This window comes from Pelecanus crispus, chromosome 6 (assembly GCF_030463565.1).
Source record: "Pelecanus crispus isolate bPelCri1 chromosome 6, bPelCri1.pri, whole genome shotgun sequence".
Classification (NCBI taxonomy): domain Eukaryota; kingdom Metazoa; phylum Chordata; class Aves; order Pelecaniformes; family Pelecanidae; genus Pelecanus; species Pelecanus crispus.
The window spans coordinates 65,663,766-65,685,467 of NC_134648.1; the positions used below are offsets into that span (position 1 = coordinate 65,663,766).

At 49.7% G+C, this 21,702-nt stretch overlaps 1 protein-coding gene across 4 annotated transcripts in view; it reads left to right on the plus strand.

The window, feature by feature from the left end:
• Nucleotides 1-21,702, plus strand: part of DAAM1 (dishevelled associated activator of morphogenesis 1) — a 57,387-nt gene that overhangs the window by 6,244 nt on the left and 29,441 nt on the right. For all 4 annotated transcript variants that reach the window (XM_075712130.1, XM_075712131.1, XM_075712132.1 and 1 more), the window contains exons 2-3: nucleotides 7,296-7,385; nucleotides 20,032-20,103. In XM_075712130.1, coding sequence (XP_075568245.1) covers nucleotides 7,296-7,385; nucleotides 20,032-20,103 — 162 coding nt within the window. The remainder of the gene's footprint in view (nucleotides 1-7,295; nucleotides 7,386-20,031; nucleotides 20,104-21,702) is intronic.

The following is a 21,702-nucleotide window of genomic DNA, read 5'->3' on the forward strand; positions in this document are numbered from 1 at the left end:
TCATATTTGTTGGCAGATGCAAATGAAAGCTGTTCGTACTGCTGTAGTATCTGTTGCCGACAGAGTTGGGGCTTTCCTCGGCATGTGAGCATCACCAGGGTTAGCTTTTGGCAGCCAAGGCTTTCTGTAGCCCTACAGGCAGGATCCCGTCTGAGCACCCAGTGGTCCTAATTCCCATCAACTCCAGTGTTCAAATCAATACTGTTATTTATGGGGATCAGCTTCCCTTCCCCAACAAACACCTAACATCTATAAGCGCATCTGATGCCTGCTTGTGCTAGGCATCTTGCTGGATGTCAAACCTTGGTCAGAAATTGCCTCCTTGCAGGGCGACTCTCTGCTTTGCACTTGCCCGAGTTCTTAAAAATGACCTTAGGATGCTGGCTGTGACCAAAGCCATGGTTGTAGGGAAATGAGGACAACTTGCCCCACGCAAGCCACAGGTGTGCAAGGAGCCCGCTTCCATCTTAAGTCACCATCAGCATCAGACTGTAGCTGGCTTCTGCTCCCCTCAGCCACATCCTTAGGGTCCCACGCAGAGAGCAGTAAATCTTGGGAGGCTTTCAGGATCAAGTTGGTGTGGGGCTTTGCAGCCACTAATTCTCATCAAGCCCCTTTTCAGTGCCCTTCCTAGGGCCTTAGCTGGGGAAACCTTGGAGCAGTTTAGCCCCGGACCAACCATGCACAGCTTTCCTAAGTGAGCATCTGCATCAGGCAGGGGACAATTGAAGCCACACTTGACCCATTGGTTTGACTTCCAACTTCAGTAGCAATCAGGGATACCAGCACCGAAGGTGGCATCTGAAAACTGAATGAAAAGGGAGCTGCTTCTTTGGGTCCATAAATAGGTGGGAAATCCACATCCGAAACCACTTTCTTACTTATTTGCAGCTCTGTGCTTTATTATGGTACAAGGTGCACCCACCAAAGGGCAGTCATGCCTAGCTGTGGTTGACTTGAATTTAATCCATTTTAGCAATCACAGTAGTAAATAATAGACCGATAAATCTTATTTTTTTGTTTTCAGGGTTTATGTACAATTGCATGGAAAAAGCACGCTGGTAATCCACCTGCAGGGCTTCTAGATCTGAGAGTGCTCTTTGGGGTAGAACTGTGTAGATCAATAACTCAGGCTGTAAAATTACCCTGTGTTAATTAAAATGGGAGAAAGGTTTTCCAGACGATGTCGGTGAAAAAGTCACAGAAGGCCGAGCTCAATAAATAAAAAAAATGTATATATGTGGTTATAGATATATGTTACAACAAAAAAGATTGAGAAACCTAAGTAGATACTCCTCTTTTAAAAGACATTAGTATTGGAGTAGTATTTAAAACCTTTAGCCTATTAAAATAATAAATTAAATGAAACAATATTAAAGCAGTACGTGCTGTCTGCTGCAGGTGTTTGAACTGGTGGGAATGTGAACCAGCTGCAGCTAGAGTTTGCTGAGGAGCTAAATTAGCTACTGATGGCCATAATCTTGCCTGCAGAAGAAGAAAGGAATATATATTTTATTTACGTCTGTCCAATGCGTTCAGGTCAATAACTGAAGACTGCAGAGCAGGGTGGATTGGGGTCTTTCCTCTTCCGGTCTGGGACTGAAAATTCAGTGGGGGAAGAAGTCAGTTAGGTGTAAGCGCTTCAAAGTGCTTACACATTATTCCATGTTGCTGCTGCTAATTCCCTTGCTGTGGGCAATTTCCTTTATTAAAAAAATTCACTACATGATAAAGGCAAAATTAATAAAAATCTTCTATCCATTATGCTTATTCATTAATAAATTTAAATAGTTGCATTTTTTCATGTTCTGCGATTCCAGCTGCAGGTTGTCATGGGTAAATTACAAATATATAGTGATAATATTGGCTGGGACCAATTTGTCTGGGAGATTGTTTTTAAGTTCTCAGGATCCTATGGCTGAAAAGACACGTGCTAGGGAGGAGGTGTTTTTATTACTAGTACTAAAAATAAAATGCTTCATTCACTACCTTCCTATTGAAAAAAAAAAACCCTAAGATAAATCTGCGTACGTTGAGAATTGTAATCACCTAAATAAATATTGCAGAAAGAGGAGCTCCTCCTGCATTGCAGGATGCATATGAAGGCAGTTGTTGTTTGCACTGTAACAGTCATTGATTAATTAGTCTGTTTCTTTAGGCAAACAGCTTAAAAAGAAAATAAGGAGTTAAGTTAGATCGATTCTGAGGTGGAGGTTTATCGCACGCCGGTGCAGATCGCAGTCAGGGCTGGCAGTGCGGGCAGGCAGCCGCTCAGCTGGCCCTGCGGGCAGCGCCTTCGCGCAGCGGAAGAAGATTAGATGAGGTACAGGGGGAAAAATGCTGATTGCTGTTTCCCTTGACACTGCAGCGTTCTGGGATAAATCAAATTGATGAACTTGGAGAAGAATGCCTGGAAGAGAGTGAAAAAGCGATATAACCCCTGAGAAAGGAAACTGGTGCAGGCTTCAACGGGCCATTATTTATTTATTTTTTAATTCCCATGCTGTACCAGTTAATGCCAAACATTGCCAAAAAGTCCCTGCTTGTTTCTTTCTTTCTGTTTTTTTTTTCTTTCCCTTTTTCGAGCAATCTTGGATCTCTCATGCTTTGTTTGAGGATGCAGGAGATCTTGCCTTTACATGCTGTAGTCTCACTGGTGTCCTTACAGAAGTTTCTAAACTCTGTGCATCCATCCATCAGGAGTAAATTCACTTGCTCTTTATTATGTTGGTCATTTATTGATCCAGTGATGTCTTTCTGTATATGTGTGTGTGTGTGTATATACATATATATATATGCACACATAGGTATGTATATATAAACCCAGAACAAGCCAGCAAATTTTAATTAATTTTTATTTCAATTATGACATTGGATAACCTTCTTATTTTCCCCTGTCATCTCCATGTATTACAGTTACACAATTTGTCAGCCAGAAAGGTGCATTAGACTGATAAGTTTTTCACCTTTTTTCCTACTCCCTCTGAAGATATTCTGGAGGTGCAGACCCCTGTAAAGGGAATCATGCCTTACTTAATCTCTACTCCCCAGCTACTTCTTGCAGAATTTTTTTGGTGGCCTGCGGGACCTGTGGGCTTTAGGGGAAGAACCAGTGATGGTCATGCTGGGGTGTTGCAGCCATGGGTGGGCAACACGTGGGCTCATCCAGCTCCGAGAGCCCATCCTGGAGCTTGTTTCTGAGGTCAGAGATTTGCAGCATCCTGCTGCCTTCCTGCCATTGTATCCATTAAAGCTCATGGCTCTCAGCCCATGGAAGATGCTCATTAAAACATCCACCATGGCATGGATGAAGCAGCAGGGACAGGAGCTTGCACTGAAGGACTGCACCGTTGTGGCGTGAGCGTCCCTGCAACAGCCTGGGGCTGGACTTTATTATGCCTTTGCTGCTGGGAGGGTCAAACATTTCATCCAGTGGCAGTGCCTCGCTTTTCTGCTTGATCTGGCTTTGCCTTCAGAATGTGGTTGGAGACTGCCTTGACTGCAAACCAGAGAGGTGGTAGAGTCTCCCTCTTTGGAGATACTCAAAAGCTGTCTGGACGTTGTCCTGGGCAATGGCTCTAGGTGGCCCTGCTTGATCAGGGGGTTGGACCAGAAGACCTCCGCTGGCCTGGGCTCCTCATACCACCTGACTGCCAGCTTGGGGAGGTAGGGACCATGGGAACATGTCCCCCTGAGCTCCTCCAAGCAAAGGTGTAGGGAGAGATGAAAACTTGTTTGGCCCATGGGATCCTACTCACAGCGTGCTGAGCTGAGCCAAGCCATATGTTTCAAAGGTAGCTTTAGGAGAATGGCATGCGATCGCCTTCACTGGAGCTCATGCTGTGCTCGGGGAGAGGAGGAGGTTTGCTTGGCTTCAGGAGAGAGCCATCAGCAAAGGAAGCCACACGGAAGTATTTTACCTCCTAGAAATAACAAATACATGCTAAGAATCAAATCTCCCCTATGAGGTTTTTTTTAAATCATATTCAAATGAGGATTTAATGTTGAAACATGTTTCCTGATCTAAAGGTGAATAGTTTAACTGTATGGGATAAATATTTAATAGGAGCATATCTCTTTCCAGTAAAAACACTCTGGGCAGAGACTTCCTTTTGGTAGCAAAATGAGGCTGTTATTTTACGTGCCTTTAACCTGATTCCAAAAAAATATTTAAAATAGTGAAGTTGGCAGATCCAGCCATGGGAGGCAGCCAGGTGGAAGGGACAGAGCTGTGAAAGGTGAGGCTGAAGTGAGGGGTGAGGGACACTGACTCGCTGGTTATCTTCTCACTCTTCAACAGCCGCCAACATCGCACGCTGTAGTGCATGGTTTGCAAATGGCCTATAAAATTAATTGCCAGTTAGAATCACCTAATTATCAAGCTTGTGATGATTAATTGAAGGCGCATATGGGTTTGAGGTTGTGCACAGCTTCTCTGCTGCATTACAACTCCACAGTGCACTTGCAAAAGGCTCTGAGCTGTGTTTTTACAGTGGTCTGTGAGCCATTGGAAAATGGCTGATGTTCCTGTCCCCTCTTGATCTCTTGGAGTCTGAAGGGCAGTTTATAAGCAGCCTGCTTGGGGCCAAGGAGTACTGAGATACCCATCAGTGAGCATAAACAAGGGGCTGGAGGTGAGTGAAGGAATCCACGTGTACATAAAACCAGCAAAGACCTGACTCTTCACGGTTAAGTTGCTGTTACAGCTCAGAAAAACAGTCATTAGTCGCTGTTTGATTATGAGGATTTTCATATTTACTGGGTGCCACGTAGTATTTATTTAAACACCTCTCCCAAGCATCCTGCAAGATATCATTAGGTAGGTGTTGCTGAGTGATGCAGGGCTGCGATGACTAAACATATTAGAGCCGGAGCACAATGAAACATGCTGTGTGGGGCTCAGAAGCGTTTCTGCACCTTTTTTGGATGTGTTTGCACGTTGTCATGTACCAGCACCTAATATGTTCTTCTGCTTTATTCCTTCTTGCTCCTGCTTAGGTTTCAGCTCAGTTTAGATTTTTTTGTCTTGGTTAATAAATCTTCGCATTTGCACAAGTTGTATTTTTAGGGTATGAGTATTTTGAAAGTTTCAGTAAATATTTTTCTAAGAACCTAAGTACAGATGTGGGTGGCTGGTGCTTTCATGCCTAAATCCTAGATTCCTGTGGCAGGGACGCAGGGTCGCAGTGGCAGCATTTTCCTGTACTGACTCAAACCCTCCTTGCAGAGGTAAATAACTATCAGGAGACCCTCGTCCTCTCCCACACTCCCAAATGTACTTTTCCAAGGAGCTGAATTTCAGCCGAGTCCCTCTGTCAGGCCACCTTTAGAACTGCAGAATTGGGGCTGAAGCAGAGCTTGGGTGTCTGATGGGCTTGTAGCCTGAGGAGACACAAAGGAAGAAGGACATCCAGTGCAATTTCTGTTTTTCACATGCATGAGACGTGGGAAGGCTGCCAAGACTTGCCCAAGGCTGGGAAGGAGATTGGTTGCTGGATATGAATCCCTGACCTCACAAATTGTAGGGACATGGGGAAGTTTGAAAGCAGTGCTCATTGGAGGAGTCTCTGAGCCAGGTTCTCCTCCCTGGGCACAGGGGGACAAGAGGTGTCACAGATAGGGCTCAGGCTTTCTCAGTCCTCACTTTTTCCAAGCCTCTGTCGCGGCAGCACATTTATTTCTGTTTTAAGGGTGTCTTGCAAGTCTGCTTCCAGAGCTCCACCAATGTCAGCTCTGTGCAGCACGGTGGTTTGAAGAGTGAGTCAATATGGGGGGAAAACAAGGAAGAGGCAAAGCTCCTTCATGCATACCTAACAGAAGAAGCTGCATGATGCCTTTCCTTTCGAGGAGTAATTTCATCGGGAAGTGAAATTAATACCTGAAGTGGATGTATAAGCTTCTCCGAGATGTTCAGGACCACCCACAGCCCTCCGTCGCTGTGTGTTGTGCTGGAGGGCCCTTGGGTTTGGCTTACAAGATAAGGGAAGGCTCCCTTCCTTGGCTGCTGGGTGCAATATGAGTTTTACTTAGGTCAGCTGAATTTCTTGGCCTGTGGGCTTGCTGATGCAGGGACCCATCTTTCCCCATAGGCGTCTTGTTCAGCCTTCGCCAAATGGGGCTTTTACCTTTGATTGGGGTACCAGGGGCTTTAGTTGATAAGTGTTGTTATTCAGGCAGGGAAACTTTAATGGGTCTCCATATGGTTTCTTATTTTTTTAATTTTTAATGGGGATCCTCTTAATTAAATCTGCTGGCTGGGTGGGATGAGTTGGCTGGAGGCCATGGCAGGGCTCTCCTGTGATCTTCTACAGCACCTACAGTGCTCCCGCCACTGCACCAACACCCCTCCAGCACGAGGGTTGTCATCAGTGGTGGTGATTTTAACAGACATCCATGGTTGGAAGGTCAATGTTGGCTTTAGCGATGAGCCTCCCAGCCCTGCCTGAATGTTTTATTTAGTTAGTTCTCTGATAAAAGCTTTGATCTACATCTAGCACCAGGAAGCAACGAGGCTTTGATAATACTTGGGCATCCTGGCAGAGGGCATGCTACTAACCAAGCCTCCAAGTCAAAAATGGATGTGTCCTTTAAAAGAAAATCAGATAAACCAATAAAGGTTTCAGTCAGTAAACAGCTTTATCTCTGCCAGGCAATATGTAGTCCAGTTTTGATGGAGAGGATGTACCTCTTTATGAACTGTAGATATTAGAAAAAGTGCTTTCTATTTTTAATTATAGGAAAACAAACCAAAAGCCAAAAAACACTCCCAATTTTTGATGATATGAGGGTGTTGGGGATGGAAATGGGCTGGACCATTCGGGGTGCTTAGTGGTGAAGCAGTTATCAGGGGTGGTAAAAAAGAAGTGTCCTATTTGAATTTTTCTTTGCTGTACGTATCTCAGATGTGTTCTATCATCCAGAGCTCTCAATCCTCTGTGCGAGGCTATCTTGCAGGCAGCTGTACCGGCTTCATGGGTGTCCTTTCTAAAATGCTTGCTGCCTTTAAAAGCAACGAAGGCAATGTCCAGGAGGAACGAGACAGAGGGGTTTGCAGCCCTGTCCTCCCGGCAGCCAGCTGTAGCCCAGGAGTCACGGGGAGGTCAGCAACAGCAGGATGAGAATTAGCATCATTGCCCTGACAAATCGATAGTCATGGAGCAATGCTGAAGGACCACCGCTGCGCTGTGGTGTGGCCCACATTGATTTACACCACTTATCTGGGGGGTTGTGTCTGTGCCATCATCCATTTGTGTACTCATGTTGCATGTTTTGTGGGTTTTTTTTCCCCTTTCCAGGATGAACTTGACCTCACGGACAAGCATAGAGAGGCCATGTTCGCGCTACCAGCGGAGAAGAAGTGGCAGATCTACTGCAGCAAGAAGAAAGTAAGAGACCCATCCGCGCTGCGGCTGAGGGCTCAGCCCCTTCCCTCCCGTGCAGGGCGGGGAGGAGATGTGGGGAGGGACACAGCTCTCTTGGGATGCCGGGTGGTATTTGGGGTGTCGCAGAAATGCATCTGTTTCCCAGGGTGGCCCTGGGGAGGCAAGGTCTTCAGTCTCCAAAATGCAGAGCCCTTCCTCCCGAGCCCATTCAGGCTGGAGGAGGTGTCCCCACAACTGGTATGGGTGTTCCCTACCCCATGCTTGTCCCTGCCAGCACAAGCAGGGCCACATGGAGCCCCATGGCCACTGAGGTTGGCATTGTGGCGGCAAGGGGCTGCTCTGGTCACCATCTCTCGTGGCCCCACTCTTCTCTGCTGATGTCTGGGGGCCCGATTACAGCCTGCCCGAAAGCCTCCTCTTCCCCTGGGTTTCCAGTTTGCTGCCATGAAATAGGCTTGGGCATCATTTTTGTCCTCCCACTGGCTCTTCCCAGAGGACCGTACAAATGGAAAGTGCCACTGGGGAAGCCGTGCCCCCGCAGCACAGCCTGCGAGAGATTTGGCCTGGGGGTGCAGAGCTTGCTTTTAGGGTGAAGCTCTGTCACCCCTGTCACCCCTGGGGTGATGAAGGGCTCTAGGCTCATGGGTGTAACTGAGATACTGCTGATAAGCAATGAGGGTTGATGCGAGTTGCTGATCTGCCTGCCAAGCTCCCAGCATGACATGTCTGCTTTGTGTTGCTGCCTTCATGGCCGTGTTTCTTAAGCTGAAAACATGCACAGGCATCTTCCGAATACCAAGATAGGCTGACATCTGAGCTTGGTTGTGTCACCCTTTAGATAGAGGTCAAGAATTGAGGTTCATTTGTATTTGACCATTAAGATCATCCAGTCCAACCATTAACCTACACTACCAAGTCCACACTAAACCAATCAAGGGTAGACTAGACTAAACCATGTCCCAAAGTGCCATGTCTACCCATTTTTTGAACGCTTCCAGGGATGGTGACTCCACCACCTCTCTGGGCAGCCTGTTCCAATGCTTGACCACCCTTTCTGTGAAAAAATTTTTCCTAATATCCAACCTAAACCTCCCCTGGCACAGCTTGAGCCCATTTCCTCTCGTCCTATCGCTAACTACATGGGAGAAGAGACAAACACCCACCTCACTACAACCTCCTTTCAGGTAGTTGTAGAGAGCGATAAGGTCTCCCCTCAGCCTCCTCTTCTCTAGGCTAAACAGTCCCAGTTCCCTCAGCCGCTCCTCATAAGGCCTGTGCTCCAGACCCTTGACCAGCTTTGTTGCCCTTCTCTGAACACGCTGCAGCACTTCAATGTCCTTCTTGTATTGAGGGGCCCAAAACTGGACACAGGATTCCAGGTGCGGCCTCACCAGCGCCGAGTACAGGGGGACAATCACCTCCCTGCTCCTGCTGGCCACACTATTCCTGATACAAGCCAGGATGCTGTTGGCCTTCTTGGCCACCTGGGCACACTGCTGGCTCATGTTCAGCCGGCTGTTGACCAACACCCCCAGGTCCTTTTCCTCCAGGCAGCTTTCCAGCCACTCTTCCCCAAGCCTGTAACGTTGCATGGGGTTGTTGTGACTGAAGTGCAGAACCCGGCACTTGGCCTTGTTGAATCTCATACAGTTGGCCTTGGCCTGTCGGTCCAGTGTGTCCACATCCCTCTGCAGGGCCATCGTACCCTCCAGCAGGTTGACACTCCCACCCAGTTTGGTGTCATCTGCAAAGTTACTGAGGGTGCACTCAATCCCCTCATCCAGATTGTTGATAAAGATATTGAACAAGACTGGCCCCAAAACGGAGCCCTGGGGAACACCGCTCACGACCAGCCGCCAGCTGGGCTTAACTCCATTCACCACTACTCTCTGGGCTCGGCCACCCAACCATTTTTTTTACCCAGCGAAGAGTATGCCCGTCCAAGCCATGGGCTGCTAGCTTCCCAAGGAGAATGCTATGGGAGACTGTGTCAAAGTGCTAAAGTCCAGGTAGATGACATCCACAGCCTTTCCTTCATCCACCAGGCGGGTCACCAGGTAATAAAAGGAGATCAGGTTGGTCAAGCAGGACCTGCCTTTCCTGAACCCATGTTGGCTGGGCCTGATCCCCTGGTTGATCTGCACTTGCCTGTTGAGTTCACTCAATATGAACCTCTCCATAATCTGTCCTGGCACCAAGGTCAGGCTGACAGGCCTGTAGTTCCCCAGGTCATCCTTCCGGCCCTTCTTGTAGATGGGCGTCACATTGGCAAGCATGGGGACATACTTTTCAGTAGGGCCTGTTGCAATAGGACAAGGGGTAATGGTTTTAAACTAAAAGAGGGCAGATTCAGACTGGATATAAGGAAGACATTTTTTACAATGAGGGTGGTGAAACACTGGCACAGGTTGACCAGAGAGGTGGTGGATGCCCCATCCCTGGAAACCTTCAAGGTCAGGTTGGATGGGGCTCTGAGCAACCAGATCTAGTTGAAGATGCCCCTGCTCAAAAGGTCCCTTCCAACACAAACTATTCTATGATTCTGTGATTCTGTTCCCAGATTTGCCACTGCGTCCCCTAGCCTGACTGCAGGAGTTGGCTTGGCAGTGCTGGCGGTCTCCTGGGCCCGCTCAAAGGGCACTCGCTGCCTTTAATGCCTCTTTTCTCCTGCTGTAGCAATGGCACCAGATTTTCCAGCCGTGTTTTAGGCCAAGAGCAGGCTTACCTTGCTCATGTAGGATTAAGTTTTAAGCCTCTCATAAATACCCCTGAAATCCCTGTATTATTGTTAGACAGAGGCCTGCCATGCCCGAGATTTAAATCAGAGCAGAGAAGAGATGTTAACAAATTACAAGCACTGGTCTGAATCAACAAGAAAACGGGCAGGAGATGCTTGCTCGTCACTGCCTGTCGGATAAGCAGAGCCATGCTCCGGTGTGTCTGGATAAGGGGAGACAACAGAGACTTAAATCAAGCAAAGCTGTAATTATTATTGTGAGTGGAGATTACGTGCTATCTAATCTCCCGGGGAAGGGTTTAGATGGGGCTGATGGTGCCTGTTTCCGATTCCAGCACCTCCTTGCACTCACACTTTTTTAAAAACCATGCTGAGAAACTCCCTGCTCCTGAGGGGTGTTGAAGGAAGGAGCCGCGGAAGTGGCCCGTGGCATCCTCAGAAGTCCTTGGAGCAGGTGCCCATCCAAGGCCAGATCCTGGCTGCCAGTCTGCCCTAGTCCTCGTTCCTCTGGCTGCTCTCGGCCATTCCTTCCCTACTCATGACATCGTCTCGGTGAGCTGCAGAGCATACGTGCCACTGCTTGCTCTGAAGGAGATGTGCTGGTGGAGATGAATGCTTTTCTCCTGCTTTTTAATTAAAAATGAGTGAGACCATATCAACGGAGGGTTCAGCAGTGGAGGAAACGAGGAAACACATGGGCTGGAGAACATGTCTCTATGCATAGCACACTCTAGGCAGTCCTGCTCCTATGTGATGAGGACCAGTAGGCAGCAGAAACATCGGTGGCTATCCGAGCGGCTCATGGTAAATCTTACTCGTGTACCTATGTTTTTATGAGGACGAATCTCCTACAGTGTAGCCTGCCATCGAGGAGAGGGGCTGGGCTTCTCCAGTTGAGAGCAATGGCTGGGTTTTGGGCAGAGCAGTGGAACTGGAGACAGGGCAGGGGTCCTATATTCCTGCCTCGGCTGCAGGCTGAGCAGTGGCGATTTGGGAAGTGCAGGATGTGCCCAAACCCTTTGACCTGCCTGTGTTTAATAGCAAGTCATGACTTGAGATGCTGGTAACACCCAGTTTCACCTGGTCGGTCCCAGGGGGCTGGCACAGGTCGGCATCAGTCACAGGCAGCTGCCTGACTTACCAAGGATCCAAAATTGTCCCCTGAGCAGTTTTTGCTCTTTCCTCTGCTGCCAATTTTGGCTCCAGTTGGAAACAAGCTGCTGAGAGTCAGACGACTTCAGTCAGACTTTGAGTCTGAAAGTCCAGTTTGAGACCAGTTGCAACAAGGTCCCCCTCAGAAGACCAGCGCAAGGCAGGACAGAAATGTTGACCAGCCTTCTCTCGGGGTTTCCTTGAAAATCAGCTTTGCCAGGCTTCAAAATATCTCACGCTGTGGCCGTAGCCTGGGCAACCAGGGCTTTCCCCTGCCTCCATTGACAGCAAAGGTGTGTGCAGCACAGAAAGCATTGAATATCTGTCCTTTCAGCACGTTCCCCACTACCATGTGCCATCTCTGGCACTTCTGCTTTGCCGTCAGCATCGCCAGTCATACTCAGCTCTGCAGAGCAAATCCCGGTTGTTGCACATTTTATATATTCCCATGATAGGTAAGATTTGGTAAATGGTGACCAAAATGAGACATTGTTGTGCTGGGTTGTCCTGGCAAGGGACTTGGCAGCACCTGGCCTCGGCAGTGCTCGTCAAGAGGAAATAAGGGAAAGCATCATATTTCCTTCCCTGGAATATTTCCCCCTGCCCTGCAGCTCCATATCCTGGTTGCTTTGCCCCACAAGCAGCTGTTTTTATCCTAGCCCACAGTACCGGCTTGGCAGGGTGGAGGTTTTGTCCTCCCTGATTCTCCATCCATGGAGACGCTGGCTCTGATCCCAGCCCTGACCCTGCTCGGAGCAGGGGGGATGCAGTAGATGAACTCCCCATGGCTCCATCACACCTGCATCACCCTGTGATGCTCTGGGTGGGGGCAGAGGGATAAAAACCATTTTGTGATGGGGGCTGGTGAGTCTGTCAGGAGTGACCCGAGCAGGAACTGAAGTCTGCATTAAATCCAGCAGCCGTGCAGCGCTTGGGTCAGGAGAGAGATTTAAAGATTATTGGAGAGACATTCTTTGAAGTTGTCAGCCCCCTCTACAGCTATAATAAAGCAGGAAAATGCAAAGGTGGAGATACATTAACAGCAGGATGAAATCTGCTTTTAGAAGTGGTATTTCTGGACGATGACTCGTTTCATACCTCATCCCGAAATATTTCACTCCCTGCTGGCCCCGCGCTTCAGGAGAGGATATTGCTCGGAAGCGCAGGGAGGAAGCAGGAGGGTTTCCAGCCTTACCGTTTCTTTGGCTGCAGGTTTGCTTCAGTGGAAGAGAGTGACTCAGGATGGCCTTTCTCAGGAGGCCATGCTCCAAAGGGAGTTAATAATTAACACTTTGCACTTATTCTGCAGCACCTCTTAATTACAGGAGGTTTGGCTCCTGCCAGCCGATGTACGCAACATCAAGCTATTAAAGCAACTCACCAGGGAGTTTTTATGAGCCTCAAAATATGGGTGGATAAGGGTGTTCAGGCAGAAGCTCAGCATAAATAACCAGGTGGAAAGGACTGGTAGTGAAAACCAGCTCAGCAAATGCAGGGTCTGAGTCTGCCCACCTCCCTTTCGATTTGGCTGAGCTCTCTGAGCATCTGTAAAGCCAGGGTAGGGGAAAAATGACCTGCAGGGGTGCCGAGCGATGCTGCTCTCTTTAAGCTCGTGTTGAAAACCCATTGGCATCGCTAGCGCTGGGTGTGTAGCTCTCGGCAGTGTTGAGCTGTCCCTGGCAACCAAAGCTTACATCTAAAATTTCCTCAGACATCAGATATAAAACCAGGATCCCTTTGCATTAGGAGAAGGCAGCAATGGTGTGTTTGCAGGGAGAGTGGGAAAAAATGTGATAAATAGGGAAATGAGTGGTGGCTCTCCAATAATACTGTTTTTCCCAGCCAGACGGCCTCTTTCCTCTCTAACTACTCCTTCCACCCACTCCCTCCAGAGAGCTTCGCTTTCCAGCTCGCTCTTCCAGTTGTAGATCAGTCCTGCGGCTCATTCACAGGGCTTGTGTTTCCATCTATTTCCTTCATTTAAAAAACATCAATTATTTTAAAAACACGTCAAATAAAAAGCTGCAGTAGCAGAACTAAGAGCAAAAGCTGGCAAAAATGGCATGCAAGGGAAGGAGGAAAAAATAGCTTGGTGTTTTGTTGTGCTCCTGCGTCACCTGGGACTGATGAGAAATGTTTCATGGCCCCTGAGCATCCAGATATACCTGTGGTTATTGCAGCAGCAGGTTGAAATACCATCTCGGGTGTCATTTTCTTGGGCTGACCAAGAGAAACAGGCTGTTTGCATGGCTGGGGGTATTTTTCAATAGGAAATGTTTATAGTTTTTATCTTTAAAGGTAATTCCCTTTTTAGTTCCAATCACAACACACTTTTGTTTAAGCGAGGTTTTTCTCCCTCTTCAGCCAAAAAATGCATCTGTTAGCAATCTTTTTGGATTTTGAAGCGAAGCTTTTCAAACAATGAACCAGCTGACTACGAAAGGCATCTGGTCATGCTATATTTGCTTATGGGGAGCATAATTTTTAAACCCTGGGAAAAGTGTACGAGGGCATGTGTGTATTTGTAGAAGAGAGGGTATAGGAAGTGTTAGCATATGGAAAACCAGAGTGGTCTGGGATGGGATACTTTGGACCCCGAGATCCCAACTCAGAGAGAATCGGATGAAATTACAGCCCTTCACGGCATCGCTCCATGAGCCTTTGGCGAGGCGCAGGGAAATGGCTGTAGTTGCATCATTTAGTCTTTGTTGCAGGGATACCTGGGGGAGCCAAGTGGCTGGAGGGATGAGGAAGACTCGGAGGGCTACGGTGGGCCAAAACCTCTGCCACCACACACCTGGCAAAGGCTCGGCTGTATCAGCAGAGCTGAGCTCGATTTAAACTTCCCATACAGGCTGCAGACCCATCAGCTTTAAAACCCATCCACACCACTGTCTGCTTTTTTGACCTTGCAAACAGCATCCAGGTGGATCATCCGCAGCAGGCGGGGAGGGAGGGTTGCCGAAATGTGGTGGGCTGCCAGCTGCTGCCGGCTTTCCCTTGCTCTGCCATTACAGAGCAGCAGGGAGGGGCGGGGAACACTGTGCAAAATAAAAACGCAATCAGGAGGATGCATAAAAATGAAGGGGGTTGCTTCTGGTTTTGCAGCAGGTGCCAACTGAAGAGGATTTTTTTTTTTAACCCCTTTGTGACTTTCCTGGTGTGAAGTTCCCCTGGGGCAGACCAGCCTTGCAGGTGGTGCCAAGAGGGAGGCAAACCATCAAAGTCATGAGCATTGTCACTAAAGGGCTCTCTGGGGTTTGCTTGGAGCTGGCTGCTGCAAGCCAGCCCTTTCCTTCTCACTTGGTTTCACCTTGAAGGATTAACCTGGTGTATTGGACATCAGGCAGCTGGGGAACCCGGCCAGCTGCCCTCTGGGGCCCAGTTATCACAGAGCAGCTCCAGGTCCATCACCACCACCACAGGCTGCGGGGTGCAGGAAGGAGGCTGCTGGATCAGACAGACATCATCCACAGGCTGGGCACCTGAAAGGCATTGCCAGAAGCTTGATCTGGAAGCAAAGCGGCTGTAACAAAGCAGAGAGGAGCTTCACAGGCATCTTTCTCCCTGCTGCCATGGTGACACACTGCGAGCAGGAGGGTGCGTTGCTCCCAGCAGCTGAGTTCCTGCAGGTCAGAGGGGCAGGCGCTCATGGAGATGCACCTTCCCAGTGTAAATAATAGTGCCCAAGCGCAGCCAAGACCAGCCTGCAAACTGCTTTTGTGCCACCACTGGCTGAGCCACCACCTCCTCTGTGCTGCTGCCCGGTGTCCTGAGGAGGGTCTCTGGGAAGAGCAAGGGTACTTGAGGCTGTGGGAGCTGCCACCACCCCGAGGGGGTGGCACGCAGGCTGTGGAAGTGTCAGGCTTGTAACCAAGATGTGGCAGGGCTGGGGAGCGTGAAATCTCCCCGGGAAGAGCAAAGGGATGGCTCGAGCTGGCAGATCGGGGACCTTGCAAAAGTTCCCGCTAATGAGGCATCTTGGCTGGGTGCTGCTTTCCCCACGGCACCTGGCGCCAGTGGAGGGGATGGAGTTTGTTCATCGGGTTCACACCATGACCCCCCCTGCCACTGGCACCGTGGTGCAAACCAGCTGAGTAGCAGCATCCATCAGCCCTGCACAGAGCCTGGGGGCGAAGGGGCAGTGGAGGCCAGGAGAGGGCACAGTGACGCCAGGGCCACAGCTGATGTGATTTGTATTTTTGCTAGGTCCCTAGAAGAAAGAAGTGGGTGTTGGGGGGAGCGGGTGGGAACAAAGAGGGGGACGGGGCAAAGATTGCCCTGGGCTGCACAACTGACATTTCCTAATTTTTGCAGCAGAGCATGTGTGTGGTGGCAGCCGGGGCCACTTCCCGGAGGACAGTGGGGGATGTTGATGCAAATGTTACAGATTAGAAGGGATACCCATCCCTGCACCATGCAATTATGGCCATCAGCCTGCCTCTAAAAGAGCAGCTCATAGTAAGCAGCAGCACAGCATCAGGCTGTCAGCAGGGTTTGGATCAGCCCTCGCTTCTATGCTTCTTGAGAGCAAAGACCTAAACACAGCCCAGAGAAGAAGAGATGCTTGTTTCCCTAGTGCCAGCTGGGCAGGATACAATGGAGCATCCTGGAGAGCTGATGTTGGTGGTGCTCAGCTCTGTGTCTGGGCATCCCTAGTCAAAGGCAGGCTGCAAAACTCACATCCCCAACACCCACCCTGGGTGCTGGGAAACCATCTTACAAATTCACCCTTTTAAACCGGGATGCCTGGAGAGGTTCCTCCCTCTTTCTGGCTCTGAGCAAAGCCTTGTGAGTCACTTCCCTCCGGGCTCATTGCTTTGTTGGGAGATTTCTTTACCACTGCCGAATGCACTAAAGGACACTTATCAGTGTGTTGTAGACCATTAGCCACAGTAATTACCACTGAGCAATGTCCTGCAGTGAGCTGAGGGAAGCCCATGCCCTGATCTTTGCCTGCTTTATTGTGCAGCCCCCCTTTGCCTGGGAAGCTGCTTTCCAATGAGCCTGCCCGGCTGCTCATCTGAATTAATGAGGTTCTGCTGCACTTAATTGAGAGCACTCTCTAAATTGGGGGTTTCAGGGAGGAAATGCAAGAGCCTGAGGGAGCGGAGCAAAGGGAAATATTTATAATGCAGCATGTTAATTATAAATGAGCAGTTTAGCCAATTTTGTTGTTCAGCCTCCCCTCCACCCCCCGGAGACCTTTCTTTTTTTTGCTCTACTGCTTCCTTTCAGCCCTAAATGAGCAGCAGGTCCAGATCCCTGCCCACCTCGCAGGTGTTTGCACCATATGGATAGGCCCTAAGATACGGGATGAGCTGGCCCCGCTGCCTTCCCGCCCCATTCCTCGGTATGGGTCTTCCTTCCTGCCCAAATCTCCTGGTTGGGTACAGCCCATCATCTCTTGGTGTTGTGCAATGGTGGGGACCTCACCACCCTTCCCAGCTGGTGTTGCTGGTGGGAGCACTGGTGGGAGAGGGATGCTCCTTATAAGATGTGCTGATGGTACCCCAGGGTGATGGGGAGGACCTCCAGTGATGTCTCCAGGTTACAGAAGCTGGTCCCTTTTTGGACCATGTTCAAGGCGCATGTGGGTGCCACAGCTCTGCCATCCGCCAGGACACTGTTTGCATGCCAGCAAAACAGTGCTGGGTACTTAAAGCAGGGCAGGAAGGCTGGGAAAATAACAATCTTTGCCGGCATGCTTTGCAGGGTTTGTGCAGAGCCTTCCTGCAGCAGAGCGTAGGATGGCTCGGAAGGGTGTCTTGGCAGACGTGCACGGGGTTTGCAGCTCCTCAGCATCCATCCCTTCTTCTTCAGTGCCTCCGCCACGTGTACATGCTCTCTCTTGTTTCTGGTGCATATAGACAGCATGCTGTGTAGGGCTGTGTGTACCAGGGAGGGGTGTGCTTTTGCACACAGGAGCAGATGGGAGTGTCCTTCAGGAAGGCGTGGGATGTGAGCTGAGAAACCAGAAAGAACTGGCTGCCTGTGGCAGACAGGTTTGTCACCAAGCAGGAAGGTGGCCTGAGCCTCACCCCAGCTGCTCAGCACCACTGAGGGACCATGGGGTCATCCAGCAGGATGGGTGGGTGGCACTGAATAAGGCTAGCACCAAGAAACTGCCTTTGGTTGCAGGAAAATAACGCAAGTGATGCTCTGCAGATTGAACCTGCCATCAGGTGCAGCCTGACCTCACATCCCTGCATCCCTGTGGTGGTTGGCCATGGGCAGTTCCCCGGTGTCCTGCTCCCATCTTGCTCCCAGGGGCTGGTGGTTCCGCCTGGGTTAAACTGACATCTCTAACCCACAGGTTGCAGAAATAATGTGTGTTTCCGTGGGGTGACAAATACTTTGCAAAAGATGATGGTCTACTTTTCCCACCCCACTCAGGAGAAGCAGAAGATCTTCCTCTGCAAAAGGTGGTGGTATAATTTATGCCTTTCCATTCAACTCATAAATATAAATTACACCTCTGTTTCTCAAGCCCACTGACACATTCTCCATGCTCTTGAGCATCTTTCTGACAACCTGGATGTCTTTCAGCAGTCTGCGTGTGAGTGAACATGCCAGCTGTTGGGATTCCTGCAGGCACAGCAGGTGCTTTTCTGCACAATCCAGCGGTGGGAACCTCTGATCAACCAGACAGCTGCAAATGGGTGTCCTCTTCCCAGCCCCTGGGGAAGGCATTGGGTTTCCCCCACCACAGTGGAAGCCTCCCCCTTGCCATGGCTTCGGGTGGACAGACTCAATGGTGGCAGGTGACAGTCCCTGCACGTGGTCCCAGACATGGCCAGAAATGTGTCAGGATGGGCAGCCAGACAGTCCCTGGTTGTTTGGAGAGGATTGTTTCACCAAGTCCGTTTGCCAGCTGACGGCGAGAGGTCTCTGCCTCTCCATCCTCTTGCCTTTGCTGGAGGCGAGTTTTCGGGAGAGGGGAAAGCAGAGAGAAGCCAGTGCATCCTATTTTTCCTGGCTGTGAAAAGACCAAAGGCATCCCTGTCTCTCCCCATCAGGCTGGGTGTTCCACACTCAGCTAGCAGATGAGCATTTCTCTTTTTTAAAGCACTATTTGGACAGGATGGAGATGGTTTTATTTGTTGCTGGCAAAAAATAATTGCCAGAGCATGACTATGAATGGTCCATGCAGAGGCAGGCAGTGGGACCTCCTTCAGGTTTATTAGGTTTGGCACTAGTATGGGTAGGACAGATTTTTTTGTTGTTTTTCTAACATTTCAGAGAAATTCTCACTCTCTGCTGATTCCTGCTTGCCTAAAAAAAAATGAAATGTGAAGGGCACGTGAATCAAGTGTTTAGTTCAAAACCTCGGTTCTTGGCAGGAGGAGGAGGGGAGAACAACCCAAAGTATTAAAGCAGAGGGCAGGGGTTACCAGGTCCCATGTTGCTCTCAAACTTCTTTTGTCCCCATCCCAGAGCCAGGCACAGTGAAGGGTCAGCTCTGCAGGGACAGGCTGCACTGCCTGTGGGGGAACTGAGTCCCGTTGAAATTACATATTGCTGACTCCTTGTATTCTCAACTTAGCAAGCTGCAGCTTGGGAAGTTTGGATGCACAAACATTTCCCACATATGCCTCTTGAACTGCAGTAAATATTTGGGACTCTGCTCCTTGGGCTTGCAGAAATCAGCCGGGGGATCAGTAGTTGTCTGCATGCACGGACGTGGGGGCAGAAGAGTAGGTTGTCCAGCTCCCACCGTCACAGGCAGTGGTGTAGGATGACCTTTGCGAGCATCTCTTAAAGTTAGGGAGGGGGCAAAGCCATGCAGCGAGTCGGGCTGTGAACTGAAGATGGTTACTGAGGGAAGATGTCTGGGATTTGCATAGTATCAGTTGACTCCAGCCTAGACCTGTGTGGCATTTCTGCTGTGAATCCTTTTTCTTCTTTTGATACAAGTTTTTAGGAAAATACAGTGGGGAAAAATTGATTTTTAAGTATTCCCTCAAAAGCTGCCTACTTGCTCCAAGCAGTCCCTGGGGACATGCAGCGTTATTTATCTAAGCTGGGCTCAGAGGTCCTTCAGTCATGTCCTACAAGAACATGGTAGAACCTGAAAACCCCTTGTGAGTCCCGCCAGATGCAGGGCATTGTAGACCAGGATGACCAAATGAGGCTCTGCATGATTCAGTGTCACAGATCATGGGCCCAGGGGTGACATGTTTTAACAGGGAACATTGCCAAGTGCATGTTCCCTCCTAACAGCTAATAAAGTCCCCAGAGGAGTTGTCTGTTGTGCCTGGAGTCTCTCTTAGGATGTTGGTAAGTCATGGTCCTGCTCCAAGAGTGGAGCCCAGGTCATGTCACATTTATTCACTCTTCATTACTAGTAAGAGACTTTCCCCCCCCGCAAAGCACATTCATCAAGGCTGTGCAGCCAAAACTTCAGGGGCACTGTAGAGTTGGTAGAAGAGAAATCTGGATGTAAAATTTCAGTGCAGTTTCTCTGAAGCTGATAACCACAAGACTGATGCAGTATCATTGGGGCAGAGTTTGGTCACAGGCAGATGGTGTAACATAGATTGTATATAAAGTATGCTAGTTCAATAAATCAGGTAATGTTCCCATAGCTGGAGCTGTTGATGGTGAGCTCAGAATGTAGAAGTTCAAGCTTATTTTGATATGAAGTAATGCAAGAGCTCAAGGGCACCTCAGAGGTGGTTGGTCATGAAAGGCAGGGGATGTCTATGCTATTTCTACTGATCTGCTGTCTTTATTTCACTTTTTCCACTCCCCATCCAGGACCAGGAAGAAAATAAAGGAGCCACCAGCTGGCCGGAGTTTTATATCGATCAGCTGAATTCAATGGCTGCTGTAAGTATTTCCCCAGTGCTTTGGCGCTTGTGAACCCCACATGGGGCAGCAGCACAGCAGTGACAGTCTGCAGCATGGCCAGCATCACACCCGAGAGGGCAATGAGTGTTGTAGCCACAAAGTTGTGACCTGGCTGTTTTTCAGCCTTTTGGGTCTGCAGACCTCTCGATAATTTGGAGTTGGCAGTAGTTTGTGATTTGTCCCAGCCATTCAGAAACCCTTGATGTAAGGATTTAAGGATATCCTCCCTTAGACTAACAGGTCCAGCTGGAAAACAGAGGCATTTTCTATGGCAGGAAGGGCATTTCATCTTGCCCCGGGCTGGGAGGCTGTGAGATGGATGGCGAACAGGAGCTTTCCATATAAAGCCACCAGGCTGGTTTTTAAAGACCCTGTCCGATTGTGCAATGCTGCTGGGGCATCAAGCTGCTGTGGTTCCTTTGAAGCCAATAGCTCCTGTGCTTTTTCAGGGATGCCTGCTACCACCTTGCTCCCGAGACACCCTTCTGTGCTGGGCAGCCACGGTGAAACACAACGCTGCGGGTTGTCCGTCCCACAAGGGACGTGCGTGTTTAGATGCAATTTTATGAAATACTTTCTTGTTGACATCGTGCCAAGCAAGACAGAAATAGTGCTGTTTTCTGTAGGAAACACAGTTGTATTTACTGCAAGGGTGCACAGTTCAGAGCCCCTCCATCCTCAGTCCTGCTTTCAGAGGCTGAAGGTGCCAAGGTTCATGGCCACTGCACTAGGGGTGGGAGCAGCATGGAAAACAAAAAAGAAAAGCATCGTTTTTCTTTTTTTTTTTTTCCCCCTTTGCCCTGCTGTCACAGGGACATGGTGACAGGGAAGGTAGGGCTGGGTGGGGGAATACGGACAGAGGGGCGAGCAAGGGTCTGCGAGCCAGGAGGGAGCGTGCTTCAGGAAAGCAGGGACACCCGGGACTGGCCACGGGCTGCCAGCTGGACGAAGCCCTGAGCCTGAGCAGAGCTTGTGATCAAAGCCTGTCAGATGCCTGGGGGGTGGCTTTGATCTCCCTGACATGCTGCAGAAGAGGAGCTGGGTTAAATGCAGGGGTCAGCGCAGCTCTTTATATCTGCTGGGACCCTTTCTCTCTCCTTTGGCTTAGCCTCAGCCAGTGCTGGCAGGGCTCACCTTGACACCTCTGACAGCCCAGTGCCATTGGGTAGTGCACGAAGCACCCGGGATGCTGCCTTAGCTGTTGCCTTGGTTGCATGAATTGGGGTGAGCAAGCCGTACCCTGTGCCTGCCTGGGGCTGCAGGCAGCTGTGCTACCCAGGTAGAGCTGCAGGATGCAGGGTCCCAGCCCCCAGCACCAGCCCGCTAGCGAAATCCGGTGTGGGAGATGCCAAGGGCATCCCATGCACACAGCCACTGTCCCCAGCCCACATGCACACTGGTGGGTTGCACTGGGAAACCTGGGAGCAACAGGGTTGGCAGGATCCACCTGGCTGACCCCAAGCGTGGATGCAGCATCCTCTCCCCTCCAGGCTGCGGGGCGTCCCCTGAGCCCCCCACCTCCTCTGCAGGGGCACAGGGGTACCTGTTGAGATGCAGGATGTTGGAGGCTAAAGGACC